At 33.7% G+C, this 15,335-nt stretch overlaps 1 protein-coding gene across 1 annotated transcript; it reads right to left on the reverse strand.

Moving 5' to 3' along the window:
* LOC138140395 (ER membrane protein complex subunit 3-like) lies at positions 1 to 3,888 on the reverse strand. Its single transcript, XM_069061408.1, has 6 exons — positions 2,487 to 3,888; positions 1,241 to 2,411; positions 1,010 to 1,188; positions 705 to 958; positions 490 to 651; positions 1 to 433 (listed from the first exon to the last, which is right to left on the reverse strand). The coding sequence occupies exons 3-6, from the start codon at positions 1,159 to 1,161 to the stop codon at positions 267 to 269; spliced, it is 735 nt and encodes a 244-aa protein (XP_068917509.1). The 5' UTR covers positions 1,162 to 1,188; positions 1,241 to 2,411; positions 2,487 to 3,888; the 3' UTR covers positions 1 to 266.
* Positions 3,889 to 15,335: the final 11,447 nt, after the last annotated feature.

Below are 15,335 nucleotides of genomic sequence, written 5' to 3' on the forward strand. Positions count from 1 at the left end.
TGTAATAAAAAAGTTTCTATTAAAATTTGCATCATTAACAATCACAACATCAATTCTGAGATGCTTTTAGTATCACATTGCCTTAATTTATCTCTAGGATTTGTAAAATACTGATTAAATAATACCAAATGAGCGTAACAATTTTACGTGCTTTCTTGCTCATGTGCAATACAATTTCTGTATCACATATTTCACTACAAGTATACACCTAGTGCCATCTTTTCGCAGAATACTGAACATCATCATAGGACCCCACGTTTTCTTATTCAAAACAGTCTTTGGTGGCGCAAGTGTTTTTCAATACCCTCTAATACCCAGTAGTGTTCAACTATTTCCAACGCTTCCCATTCAGCTTTAAACGGTTTGGGATCATTTGGCATTGTCACTGCTGCACTTGCCATTTGATCTTGAATTTGTCTACTTTGATCAGCAGCTAAAACATTTGATTTTTGTAATTATCTATCTTTATGTCTTCATCAGAAAAAATACAATTATCCTCTCCAAGTACCAATGTGTACATGCTTCTCAGACCAAACACATTTAAGAAATACCATGAGGCTGAAGAAACCCATGATGCATCCAGATGTGACAGTTCCATTCCTCTTTGTAGCATCAACTTGAATCTTAGAGTGAGTGGAAATGGAACTTTTGCTACAAAACTGTAAATTATCAGAGGTGTAAGGAAACCATTACCTATGTGTTACTTGTGATGAATCCAGAAAACATCCAGTTGATCCAACCTCCAATAACTATCATTGGCAAAACATTTGTCAAATTTCCTTTTAACATATCTGTCATCAAAGAAGGGTCAGTTATGATATTCTGACTAACTGGAGGCCTTCTTCTAGTTAAGTATCCATCTTCTTCTTTATTAAACGCTTGTCTTCTCATCAGAAATGAGTTTTTTGGTATAAATTTAGCATTTTCACGCAATATTCTTGCCCTTGTTAATATCTGTCTATAAAAAAAAATCCATTTAATTACTGCTCCCAGCAAAGATTACACCTACCTATCTCTCATTTGTGGCATTGCCACATTTTTTTCACTTGTTAATAAAATCGATATATAATGACGTAAAATTCCGACCAAAAACGTTATCACAACGATCGGTAAAAAAACCCAACTTCGGATTTGGGGATCCACAATCAAATCTGCAGTCATAGTGTTTCAGCAAAAAAAAACTACCACCTAAAATACTAATATTGATATTTAAAGTAAAATAAATAGATCCAGGACGTACCTTGTCATTTCACAGGGACTATTTACGCAGTTGTAACTACTGTTTCTGTCAGAATTATTAAATAATTCATAAAAATTAATAATTAATTTATATTGGTTAAGTGACGAATGATGGCGCCATCTAAACAATTGTAATGTTGGGTGCCTATGCTTCAGGGGTAAACATTGGAGATTAATCGAATAAAATAACAACTAAAAAAGATATCACAATAATTAATTTCTAAATTAAGGAACAGATTTTTTAATGCTTGTTATTAAAATTAGAATAGTTGGTCGGGTTAGCGATTCAGTTATTTTGATATTTTTAAAAATTCTCTGGTATTAAATAAGAGTACTACACAAATTTTGATTCACTGTTTTCAAATGGTCGTTTGGAACAAGAACTTTTGTTATCATCAAGATAAAAAGCAAACTAAAAAACAGAAAATTTTGTTTTACCATAACACTTACGTGCAGTTGATACCAGAGAATTGAAGAATTGATATTTAAATTTCTGCATGTAAAGGATACAGAAATTGTTGAATAAATGATAAATGTTATTATTAGATACGGAGGACATTTCACACATCTACTTCTAGTTTATCGTCGACACGGTAAACACGTTGTAAAATGATAAATTAAATTGATCAAGAAGGAAATAATAAGCTGTCAGAATTTCAGTGATGGTCTTTGATACGTGTACCTGATTAAATAGAAATTTAGTTCAGCAACATGTCCCAAAGCAAATAACAGTACTTAAACTTGTTAATTATTTTGAGGCAGTAAACACTAATTGATTAGTAATTAAAAGAATAAATGAAGCATAAACAACGTAGGTATTTCATGGCTCCTCAACTGCGTCGAATTTCACCTTCATGCATATTTTTATTTAATATGTTTTTAATGAAAGTAATTAATAAACAAAGTTACAGTTGCGTTAAAAATGTCTATACGTACCAATCTCAGTCCGAACTGCATTTTTTGTGTGTATCAATAATTTATGCAAAAATATTTGGAGAATTACGTAAGCTAATTAGGAATTAATAAAATCTTCTGAGCGCACCATATAATCATAAATAATTTTGAAGGTCAAGGATTTGCTTCTTAATTTCACTTTTTCGGCGAAAATACGCGTACATGATGACGGCGTTAGCACTGTTACCAGCAGACTAAATTCATTCATAGTACTACACCTATAAGTAATACGATTTGAACTTGATGAACTGGTTGGGGCTTTTTAACCGGTAAATCGCTAAATATTTACTCACTCAATAAAATCACTAGTTTTTCCGGTTGTTAAATGACTTGTTACACTTGACAGATGTCTAGTTTAGGGTCACGTCTCCCTCCGCGAAAACACTGCCGCTGATATATTTTATAAATACGAAACGTCGCCTCCGACGCTAAATTGTTTTCGTATCCATAATAAATAACCGCGGCGCATTTCTCGGAATTGTTTGTTCCTAAAATGGTCGAGTCTCGATTAATTTGATTTTTTTTTAATAATCGATGGGTGCTGTGCTGCGTGAACACGGCTTTAAGACCAAGATTCTTGAAAAAGAAATTCGAGTAATTGGCGTCCATAATTACATTAAAAGAATCCACAACTGCAATAAGAAAGAATGGTTGCAAAAAGCGCGCAACATATACCCATTTTTGTTCAGTATGTACGCAATAAAATTTCATGATGGAATTCTTTGTAGTTATCCATCCAACTAAGTATAGCTGTTACAGTTGAGAACCGACTATATGTTGTAAGAATGTGTATATAGAGAGACTAGATCAAGTGGTGATAACTCGGGTCAGTCGAGGGTCACTTCGACACTTCTAGATTATAATCGGTCGAATTTCACTGGTGCACTAATTTACGGAGAGCTTATTCCGTTCTTTACCAACTTGACCTTACCAACCGAACACAAACGGCCAATTTTATTCCTCGAATTTGTTGCATTAACGGGGTTAATTGCCGTAATGGACAAATTAACAACACTGTTCACACGGATTTAAAAAATGTCAACTTCAATGCGCATATGATGTTTGGTAATTATTTACTTTCTAGTGGGTAATGGCAAGGATAGTTTATTTATGGAATGTCTTTTCGTATTTTATGCACGTTTTTGATTACCTAAATGGCATTCATATTCACTGCAATGGCAAAATACGTGGAAACATTATTTCTATCACTCCCACATTCTGAATAACAGTAATTGATATTGCTGCAGCAGGGCAAACATTTTCATTTCGCAAATTAATTTTGTCGCTTCCTTATCCAACGTCACTTAATCGATGCGGTAATTAATGCACCGATGCAGACCGGAGGAAATCGATATTGGTCAAAAATCAACGGATGCTAGTTTTAGTTTCTTCTTTGCTTAGGTACTTGCGATGTGTCGCGACTAAAAATAAGTGAAAATGACAGAGATGGGCGGACTGTAAACAGTCATACCCACATGCTTTTCAAGTGAAGCTTCAACCAATCATTACAGAACTTGTATAATAATTGTGACTTCTCAAAAACTGATTTGTCTAGCCGCTGCATCGTCAAATTAATTTATTCCAAAGACATTTTCTCTCCGTGTAGATATCTCTGTCAACCGTCAACAATAAATAACAACTACGCACACTACTAGCACCCGACAAAAATTACCACTCATACCAACCGCAACATATAAAATCATAAAAATAACCATTGAACAATTAATTTACAGTTCGACGACATTTTAGTAGAAACAGCATTAAGTATATTACTTACACGGACTTGTTAAAGATGTTATTTATTGTGTACTCTCGATGATTCATGAGACGGAGATCGTTTAATTAACTTCGATTTTTCTTCTCTTAAATTTATATTAACTTATTTACTATGCGCACTATAATTAACCAGTGTTACGTGTTGTTAACATTAGTTATACAATTAATTAGTTAATTTCGATGACAGATTGTACAAACGAGTGCATCTTTTGAATCAGAAATGAATCTGTAATTGTGTTTATTTAGGTTTCCTGTCAGATACAATTCGAATCAAAACTATTTCTTCGAATGACTGGTTATACATAGAAAAAGTGAACGGGAGCATTACACGACCTCTGTAATACCCATAGAAAAAAGCATCAACCACCTTTTGTTGAATCAACAAGGGTTGCGTCTTCTAGGGAGGTCGATTATCATCACACCTTTTGATACTGTTATTTTTTTTACAACAATTGATTTATAGAGATACCGGAGGATTTTCTAGAGGGTGAATATTAACTCTTCTACCTCTTCGGATTTCAAGCCGCATTTTTCTTAGGGTTGCCTTCTTTCCGTTAATGAATAAAAATTATTTCCTTTGTATCTACATTTCACATAAAATATTCGCATGCTTTTTACTTTTAAAAATACATATACAGGGTGAGTCGAGAGGAACGGCCGATACTCTATGACTGTATTTACACGTGAAAATAATGTTTAAAAAACTCATATGTTCTTATACGATTTTCATTTGTTATCAAGTTATAGCGTAATTAAAAATTTTATCTAGCGTTGTAATTGTATTCAAATTTTCGCTTGTTTTCACATTTTGTAATCAGAGTATGCCATGTTTGAGGCTAAAAAACATTTGGCTGGTTGAAAAATGAAGTGTACAATGAAGGACAAGTGAACACTCGGGAAGCACTAATTGGACGTATTAAAAATACTGCAGCCAAGAAAGGTATGAAGTAATTAGGAGAGCAACAAGCGCCCGAAAAAATGTTTAGAGGTCAACGGCGGTATTTTTGAACATTTAATAAAAGAACGCGCTTATTAAGACAATGTTAATGTTTGCAATTTTGTTATTACGCTGTAACTTGAAAACAAATGAAAATCGGATAAGAACATATGAGTTTTTTTAACACTATTTTCACGTGTAAATACAGCCATGGAGTTTCGGCCGTTCCTCCCGGTTCACCCTGTATAATTTACAAACTAATATATTTTTGCTTCTGTTGTCTCCGAACTGCAAAACGATAAACACAAAATTTTGCAGAATCTTCTTTCAGTACTTCACTTCTTAGTGTCATTTTTAGATTTTTTTCTCCGTGTGATTCTTTCACGAGATTTAAAAATATCACAATTACGACATTTTAAGTTGTGACAATTATTGTTTTAATAAATGAAGAGAAGATTGAACGTTGATGTCAGTTTTGTCGGCAGTGACCTCAACTTGTCAATCGTCCGTGGCAGGTAGGTCGTAAGACTTCGTTACAACCCCAAAGTTGGACTGTTTCTGTTCCTGACGTTGAATATAGGTGTGCGATGAGCGTGTCACAATGATAAAAATCGTGAAAACGTGACGGCGAAGAAGTGCCCTTAGCAGCCGTATGCAAATGAGGGTATCACCGGTCGCGAAACCGGTCAGTAATATAAAAACAGGAGCATCTTCAATACCCTTTAAAAATTCACTTGACCATTCCTCAACTCTTTCGCTGGTTATACGAAACGAAACTACCCCATTTATCAGTGCCGGACAAAGGACACTCGTGGGAACCCCTTAAAGTGACCCTTGCATTAGCGAAGTTGACCCATGAACCTGGATTGTCTACCCTTAACGGACTGACCAAAACTGGACATACGAGTTTTACTAGTGACACATGTTGCACACTTTCGTGAGAACTGCGGATGTCCGGTGAGGAATCCAAGACCCGTTGGACGATATGATGACCATCAGATTTATTTTTCTACCCCGTTCGGGGATTCGACCGTTTTCCCGTCGTGGGACCTCCAACGGATTCGCCGGTTTTGCCCTTCTGTCACTTGTCAAACTGTCTCCCTCTTCGCAAGTGCACGACACGTGGAACTGCTTCTTCTTTTCTTTTCGCCAGGTATTGACATCAATCAATACCTAAATTTAAAAAAAAAACAATACAAGTACTTTTCGTGCAATTGAAAATTGTCTAGTGTAACGACTCGAGGTGTATTTATTGAGGGCCATCTGCAATAAAATCCTAATGACCGACCGATATCACTTCTTGCCCTGCAACAAAACGCTTCGGCTGACAATACGATTTATTGTTTTTAAAATGTATTCGTTGGAGGAATTGTTCTTTCGATATTATAGATCTTTCAAGCACATTTCTTCGCCGTTGCGATTCGACCCGAAATCACGAATATCTGTGCGTTCCTGGCCGTCGTTACAAAAAAAATATATACTTATATGTTGGAGCAGTCTACGGTTCATATTTTTCCCAACTTAAAAAAAAGTCAAAAATGGGGTTCGAGAGGAATCAGGCTAACCACCGCGAGTTTGTCATATTAATCTAAATGTAGATCATGACCATGTCATCACTGAGAATTTTGCGAGGAGGGTAATGTTGTCGCTTAAGAAATTACTAAAGATCACACCACTGGAATTTGGTCGACAAACTCACCAACTCGTCCGAAGAGGAGCGCCTGACCCTCTACACTAATTATTTGTTAAAAATTGTATTTATAGAAATCGTTGGACGCCAATTAGTCGTGAGATGTAAAAATAAACAATCATAAATCGACGTAAGATGTCAATTTGACATTTCTAATAACCCCACTTTTAACAATTTATTTTTACTCACATTTGTGGTTTCAAAATCGATCGAACACGACAATATGACGTGTTTACTTCTCAATTCATTTCGAAAACATTTCTAAAAAATTTGAAGGGAAGACCGACGGAAGTCAGGTTAATTTTTGCAAATTTGCGCGTTAAATGACGTCAAAGCGTCCAAGAAGTGGCCAACTTACGAGAACTAATTCACCAACCCGCCCGGACACGTGTGGGCTCTCGATTCTCCAAAACTATTAATTTATAATGTATTCAGAAAACTCCCGTGACATTTACAACGCCATACGAATATTTTTGAGTGTACTTAATACCTACAAAATGCCTACTATTGAATCTGACTGTACTTGCGTCAAACAACAGTCAAATCAAACATCAAGTGTTTTTGAGGTTAGGTTATTTTTGTTTTGCAGCATTCCCAGCACAGACGGCGCAACATACTCTTAGATTCTAAAGCTAGTGTGACACGATACTAAATTTCATAGAAAATTCTGTAAAAACGACAAAGACAGACTATGATCCTGATCGTTCATTGGTCCTGATCGAGGGTCTCTCTAACAAATTTTCTACAAAATTTAGTATCGTGTCAAACTAGCTTAAGAGTATGTTGCGCCGTCCGTGCTACTGTTGCTAAAGCGAAAGTAAAATTTTGGCTTCTAAAAACATTTAAATTTCCAATTATGTGCAAAATCACTTTTGGGATTCTTTTGATTTATTTGCTTTCGGTAGAATTTTCAAGAAATGTTAAAAAAAGGTTGCCACGTTAAATTAACATTATCACTGTATCCTTGACCATGAACTTTACTTAATAATTGCTTATCGCCCAATCTCTAGCCTCACAAACCTTAATGTTAGTAATTAATTAACGGTAATGACAGACTTTATCGGACTTTTAAATAAGTTTCCTTTATAAGGCATAAAAAGGTATTGCAGTTAATTCTTCTAATAACGGCCTTATAACATAAATTCGAATTTAAAAAAAGTCTTTGAATATTAAAGAACCTTTCCGAATTTATAGAGAATTAACGTCGTCTGTAAATCTATTCCTTAGAAAAGTTATTATATTAATAAATATCGTCCAGTTGATACCTCAATTCAAAATTTAATGAATTCGAATTTTAATTTTAATTTATGGCAGGTGTAACCGTTTTTATATTTTTAATACCGTAGGTACATTGTTAGCGAGGAATATATATCATTGATTGTAAAACAATAAATAAGTCTGCATTGTTACTAGACAATTTATTGGATGGAATGAATCACAGCCATAAACAATTGAAAAATATCACGCCATCTTACGGACGCCCTTGTAGATGCGTAATTATCATAATCTTGGCTATTTTCACGCATCACCGCCTAATTAAACTTCAAAAAATACACAAGGGATAAATTCTTGTACTTAATGATGACGCCACGTAATGGCGCAAGTGGGCGTTTCACCTTTAACAAATTCATTTGAATCACAAGTGTGAATAAAATTTAATTATCCATACGCCATCTACGTCGATGTATAATGATAATTAAAGATCAGCGATGGTGCTGTCTCGTGAGCATAAATTTCCAGATAGTACCGTACATTTGTAACATTTGCGGCACATTTTCTCTATTTTATGACTTATTCGATGAGGTAAATGTCTATAATTTGTTGAAATGGACCTTCTTTACAATGTATAGTATTTCAGTTGAGTTCTTCTGCTTGTTTAACCTGGCCTACCATAAAATGCAACGTTGTAGTTATTCAAAAATGCATCAATTTCTTAACATCTACCTAAAAATCAGGACCGCGTAAGTTACTTCAGAAACACATTTCAACAGCACAGGTGGCTGCGATAAGTATACCCTCTAGCAAAAAATGTATTTACTTTGACGACCTAAACCATTGAAAATTGTTTTTTCATGATGATTTAATTAGGTAAAACTCTTCGAGCTGAAGGTTGCTTTTCATTTAATTTTAATTTTTAATAAGTCTTTAATTATATTGTTGGTCTTGCGTTTAATAAACCCATGACGTGTACCTTGTGATTAAATTCTTCGATCTGAGTAGTCGATGTATTTAGTGCTTAGTTGATGGTAAAAACATTTTCCTCTGTGATGATAACAATTTAAATACGCTGTCAGTTTTACATGTTTAGATCAATACCTCCATTAATTTGAAAGTAATTCGAGAAATTTATTGTAAATGTCAACACCTTCCAAGAACTCCAAACACTGTATTAGATCACTGAAATAAAATATATATTTTTTTATTGGCAGTGGCATAGGTGGGTCGAATTTATGACATTATGAATTTGTCGAAATAATTTGGGTGCTCTTTTATTAAAGATGAAGATTACAGATTTATTTTTCTCGAATGTGCATAAATCTCAAATTTTCACAAAATTATGCTGTTGAACCCACACGAAATTTGTGAAGAACCTCTCAGTTTGTGTTAATATTTAAATTAAATTATCACATTACCTGGATCTCTAAAATACAACAAAGCAAATGTCACGTGACAATCATTTGTCAGTGTACGTATCCCGCAGAAAATTTCGTGTTCCTCAAGTTATTCTAATCGAATTGTTTTGGTCTAACCGTTATGAAAAAAGTTATTTTGTTAGCAAGTAGGGCACAAACACTTGCACAAGATTTTTATTCCAGTTACACAACCATCCACTGCACATTTTGACGTCAAACGTGTCGGTTCTAGTTTTACCGAAACTGGTTTTCACTCCTGTATATAAAACTCCCGTTTCCTTGAACAAAACCGGAAATAACCTATGCCTAAGATTTTATGTGGTACAGGTACATTAAAAGTGTGTCACTCTGTATATTTATGTGAACTGCACAAAACTAGACGAAAGAGTTAGCGGTGTTTTATTATTTTACATAACCTAATAATTATGACAACTGAAACTTAGTGATTTTTGAAAACATTGGCACGATTGGACTAGATATGTCATCTTTTGCGTGGACGCGTGGGAGGAGTGAGATATAAAAAATATTAAATCTCACTACTAATTATAAGACGGGGATAACTATATAAACAATTTTTAAATATTGTCAGGTGTAGAGGGTCAGGCGCCTATCTAGTGATAGGTTTGTGAGTTTGTCGTTCAAAATTAGCAGACGCTAATCTGCAATTTGGCCATCCACTAAATCCCTGCCCCAAAATTCCCAGTAAATGACTGATCATATTAGGACCCCGACAAACTCACGGTGGTTAGTCTGATTCCTCTCGAACCCCATTTTGCACTTTTTTCAAATTGCAAAATTTAATTATAACAATTTGATTAAAATAAAAAAGTGAATTACATATTTTGTTATTCGGATATTGTTGTGACATTATATGACGTATAAATGTTAAAGTTTGAGCAAATATATGCGTATTCACTACTGACACTCCTGTTTTAAATAGCAACAGTAGGCGGTTGTGGCAATACTTTTTTGTTTTAATTTATTTGTATTAGATTTTGATTATTTAGTTTGTTCAAAAAAATACTGAAGTATGAAGAGTGAAGTAGCAGTATTGAAAATCTTTAAACTGAAAGACATTTAATTTTTTCTCAGATTCAGATAATGCATTTAAAAAATTTCTAAAAATGTAATTTTAGTTTAACCTAAATTTATCAAGATGCATTTATGAAATTATTTATATTTATTATTAATACTATTGTGTCAACCAAATTATTATTACTGTCGGAACGTTATAACAGGTGACTATTAAAATTTTCACTTAGGGCTGGCTATGGATCATTCTTTGTTTTCCGTTGCACCTTACACACTGACAAGCTTGACATTTCAATAAATATTTTTTCTCTTAATTTGGCGTTTCATTTTATGCTGATGCCGCGCAAAATTTATAGGTTATGTTTCAATTGTACAGACTGACATTGACATTTGTCGTTCGTTCTTGCGTGTGTCTAAAGTAACAGAAAAAATAAAAACTCGTTCAAAGCCAACTCCAAGTGAAAATTTTAATAGTCGTTAGATGTGAATTGGGGACTTGTCGTTAGGTTGGCATTACCAGCGAAAGTAACTACGCGGGCCAATAGGGTTACTGGAATTTATGACAAATCTCACTAATGTACAGCCCAATCATAAGTTTTAAGCGACCTTGAGTTTGACAATTCACATTACTTTACTGTCATTTTATTTAAACCTAAATTTATCAAGATTGGTAGTACTGATTAAATGTCAATTGACTTGACATATGTAATATGACGATATAATAAAGAGATAATTAATTTATGAAATTGTTTATTTGTAAAAGAATGTTAATATCTACAATTTTGTCAACCAAATTATTACTGTCATTTTACTTAAATCTAAGTTTTACAAAGTTGGTACTCAATGACATATGCAGTCTAACGAATTCCAATAAAAATGGAATTAATATATGAAATTTCACTTTGTTCTTTAATTTAATTTAATAAGTAAAAATATTTATTTTCGTTTGTTACCGCCGGGTAACATTTGTCAATTCGATTCAAGACTGTAATGTAATATACTGTATTCAGGAAACTCCCCACATGTCAAAGTGACATTTGGTTGACTAACACAAAAATCACTGATTAGCTGACAGTAATTTAAATGTTTGATATTGGTAACAATTTCAACTGAAGTTTTAAAACTTTTCAATTGTTAATACTTATCCCTAATTGTCACTTTGGCATTTACATCTTTTTCAAAATTTAAAAATTGTGATTTATGGAGAATAAACGATAACCTAACCTCAAAAACGCTTGATGTTTTGACTGTTGTTTGACGCAAGTACAGTCAGATTCAATAGTAGGCATTTTGTAGGTATTAAGTACACTCAAAAATATTCGTATGGCGTTGTAAATGTCGGGAGTTTTCTGAATACATTATAAATTAATAGTTTTGGAGAATCGAGAGCCCACACGTGTCCGGGCGGGTTGGTGAATTAGTTCTCGTAAGTTGGCCACTTCTTGGACGCTTTGACGTCATTTAACGCGCAAATTTGCAAAATTAACCTGACTTCCGTCGGTCTTCTCCTCAATTTTTTTAGAATTGTTTTGGAAATGAATTGAGAAGTAAACACGTCGTATTGTCGTGTTCGATTGATTTTGAAACCACAGATGTGAGTACAAAATTATTTGTTAAAAGTGGGGTTATTAGAAATGTCAAATTGACATCTCACGCCGATTTATAATTGTTTATTTTTACATCTCACGACTAATTGGCGTCCAACGATTTCTATAAATACAATTTTTAACAAATAACTAGTGTAGAGGGTCAGGCGCTCCTCTTCGGACGAGTTGGTGAGTTTGTCGACCAAATTCCAGTGGTTTATATCTTAGAAATTTTCTGAAGTGACAACATGCTCGTCCTCGCAAAATTCTCAGTAATGACATGGTCATGATCAATCCACATTTCGATCAATATGACAAACTCGCAGTGGTTAGCCTGATTCCTCTCGAACCCCATTTTTGACTTTTTTTTCAAGTTGGGAAAAATATGAACCGTAGACTGCTCCAACATATGATATTATTTTTTTTTTGTAACGACGGCCAGGAACGCAACAGATATTCGTGATTTATGGTCGAATCGCAACAGCGAAGAAATGTGCTTGAAAGATCGTTAAGATCTGCCGATCGGTCTATGTTACATATCGAAAGAACAATTCCAACGAATACATTTTAATCGCACATACACATTACTTACAATCAGTCATAAAACAATAAATCGTATTGTCAGCCGAAGCGTATCCATTTGAAATATCTTTAGCGGAAATAGACCATGGTAAAAAAGACAGTGGACATACGATGGCTGCTTCTATCCATATAAGCACCCAACGATACCGGCATACAAATGGGCCGTAATGAGCTCAGATATAAGTAAAAAGTAGGCGGGAACATGCCTGAACTCCACAACAGCCACTTTGGCAACATCGCTACTTTTTGGCATTCCATTTTGCAATTTGATCGGATTCAGATTCTTATCTGAATATTTTCAATCGCCCCTTCTAGGTAATTAACGAAGTATGACAACAGATTTATAAGCACGATCCTCTTACTAACAAACTCACTCTCATCTTTAGTGGGAAATATTAATTTCTTAATAAAACACTTGTACGTTTTATTTTATATTTTCGCAATTTTATCTCATTCAAATCACACCAGTACGTCTTGTCACTTGTTTAAACAGCGGAATTCGAAAACTATGTCGTATTTGTCCGATAATAACATTGTCGACAAACTGCATTAAAAAATAATTATAACAACAATGTAACGAGCGTCCAAAAAGTTGTGACCAAAAAAATTGTGGTTTGATATTTTCTTCATTTGGAAACGTTAACCTCGCTTTGATGATAATTTTATTGTAAACTCTGCCAAATAAATAATGACGTTTGACGCCTACGGTTTGACAGTTGGTGGAGCTACGCCGTACGTTATCCCAAAGCGAACACAAAACTTTTTGAACGCTCTTTATTTAACACACTACAGCAACAGCTGATGTTCATAAATTAATGAAACGGGAACTAGTAAGAATTTCTGAAAATAGTAGCCAAGCCTAGAATGCGCACATCTAGAAAATTATCACGATACAAATTTTCATACAATGTCCATTTCTAACAAGTTATTTTGTAATTACATATACAGGGTGATTCATATAGTTTTATAAATATTTTAACCAGTGGCAGATTCCGGTCTCAAAAGGCTCTTGACAATAAAATTTTGAGTGATACATCAAAAATTAGCAAAAATTACCATATCGGTTTTTTCACTATTAGTAAATCCCATTCTTTGCTAAATTATTCCACTTTACGTCCAATGTTTAACAAATGTCACGAATGTCATAATAGAAGCAAACAATTGTTGCTCTAGAGAAAATATTGGTATTATAAAGTTCGCTTTAGTTTCATTTTGACAACAATGCCTGACTGTTTGTTTCAACGTAAAATATTTTCATTTATCTGCAGTTCTTAAAAGGTGGTAGTACACTCTTCAACGTGCTTTATCTTCAACAGTTTTAACCTTAGAACCTAGACATTTTTGTAAGAGTGTCTAGGGGTTGGAATTTACCACCGGTTAAAGTTTGTATGATATTATATGAATCACCCTGTATGTTACCCCTCCACCACCCGACGGCACGGCAATTTTGCCGGAGTACATACACTATTACGGATATTACTATCAAGTAATAGAGCAGTGCTCATCAACATAATTTTTGACTTTGTTGTGTTTTATTATGTTCTGTGTCAATGTTAAGGAACTTCCTCACGATATGACACGAGTATAATAATATACCTTTTTGAATTTCAACTACCAATGTGTTACCTAAATCCAGAATTTTTAAAAAGAGATTGCGGTACTATTCCCATTGCTGAAATTATAAGTGGGAAAATCGAAATTTTTTCTAAACGCCAAAGATTTCTCATAGCAACGGAGAGTTCTAAATATTTATTAATTTTTGTGTTATATGTCTGTGTTATATTATGTGAATTTGGAACAGCTATATCTAAAAGATATGCTTGCTTTTGTTGTTTATTTAAAATAATAATGTCTGGTCTGTTAAGCTTAATATGAATGTCAGGTAAAACTGTTCGATCAAAATATAATTTGTAATTGTCGTTTTCCAAACAACTTTCTGGTGTATAACTATAATGTGGTTGTGTATTCTTTAATAAATTGAATTTACAGCTAAATTCATGTGTATAATTTTAGCGAATATATCATGACGTTTCTTATATTCGCTTTGAGCCAAAACGGTGCAAGAAGAAATAATGTGTTCATTTGTTTCCCCTTCAGTTCCCTGTATGTTACTGTTGTTTCTATTCTTTTCATTGTTACCTTTATTGTCAGAAAGAAGTTTTTAGTGTGGGCAAGTCACATGTATTGGAAACTTTTAAAATTTAAGCAGAAAATTGCAAGGAGAGAACAGTGTCTGGCAACAAAATTTCCATAGTTAGAAACAAAACCAATCAATAACAAATTTTCTGTTAATTATTTTTTTATGGTTAAAGTGGATGGCATTGTAATATATTTCGTAAGTACGGAAACTGGTAGCAATTTAGTTGGTGGTATCATGAAAATAATTTTATCACAATAACTTTTTATATTACAAGGTGTTTATGCAAAGTAGAATAATGTTTGACATTTGTCGATGTTTAATATTTTAAGTGTTATTTTGCAAGTGGAACTAGCAGAGGTACTTTGTTGGGTCGTAATAACAGTAAAACAGAAACGTTACGTACATATATATGTTAAAACCATATTTATTAGGTACAATATTTTAAGTGAGCGACATGTTGTGTAAAAAACTAATAAATTATTTGAAGCTGTGTCGCTCGGAGCATTAGTGAATTGAAAATCCGGAACAGGAGGCTTTGTATACTACATATAATTTATATGATATATGTGATTAACACACCAAGTTAGGAATAACTCTAAATGATACTTTTAATAGTGTACAGCAACTTTTATACAGGGCTATCACTAAATCAATGAAGTCGTTGTAAAAATGATTAATTTATGTACTGGTAGCATAAGATATATTAATGAACAGTCTGAAATCGTGAGAAATATAAATACGCACGCACACACGCATCCCTCGATAA

Source organism: Tenebrio molitor, chromosome X (assembly GCF_963966145.1).
Source record: "Tenebrio molitor chromosome X, icTenMoli1.1, whole genome shotgun sequence".
In the NCBI taxonomy this organism is placed as follows: domain Eukaryota; kingdom Metazoa; phylum Arthropoda; class Insecta; order Coleoptera; family Tenebrionidae; genus Tenebrio; species Tenebrio molitor.

Bases quoted from the DNA above. Each gene is read 5' to 3' on its own strand.
- LOC138140395 (XM_069061408.1), bottom strand. From the start codon at position 1,161: ATGACTGCAGATTTGATTGTGGATCCCCAAATCCGAAGTTGGGTTTTT. The intron at 959-1,009 runs GTAGGTGTAATC...TTTTTTTTATAG, and splicing joins ATGCCACAAATGAGAGATAG to ACAGATATTAACAAGGGCAA. The intron at 434-489 runs GTATTTTTTCTG...CAAATGTTTTAG, and splicing joins GGTACTTGGAGAGGATAATT to CTGCTGATCAAAGTAGACAA.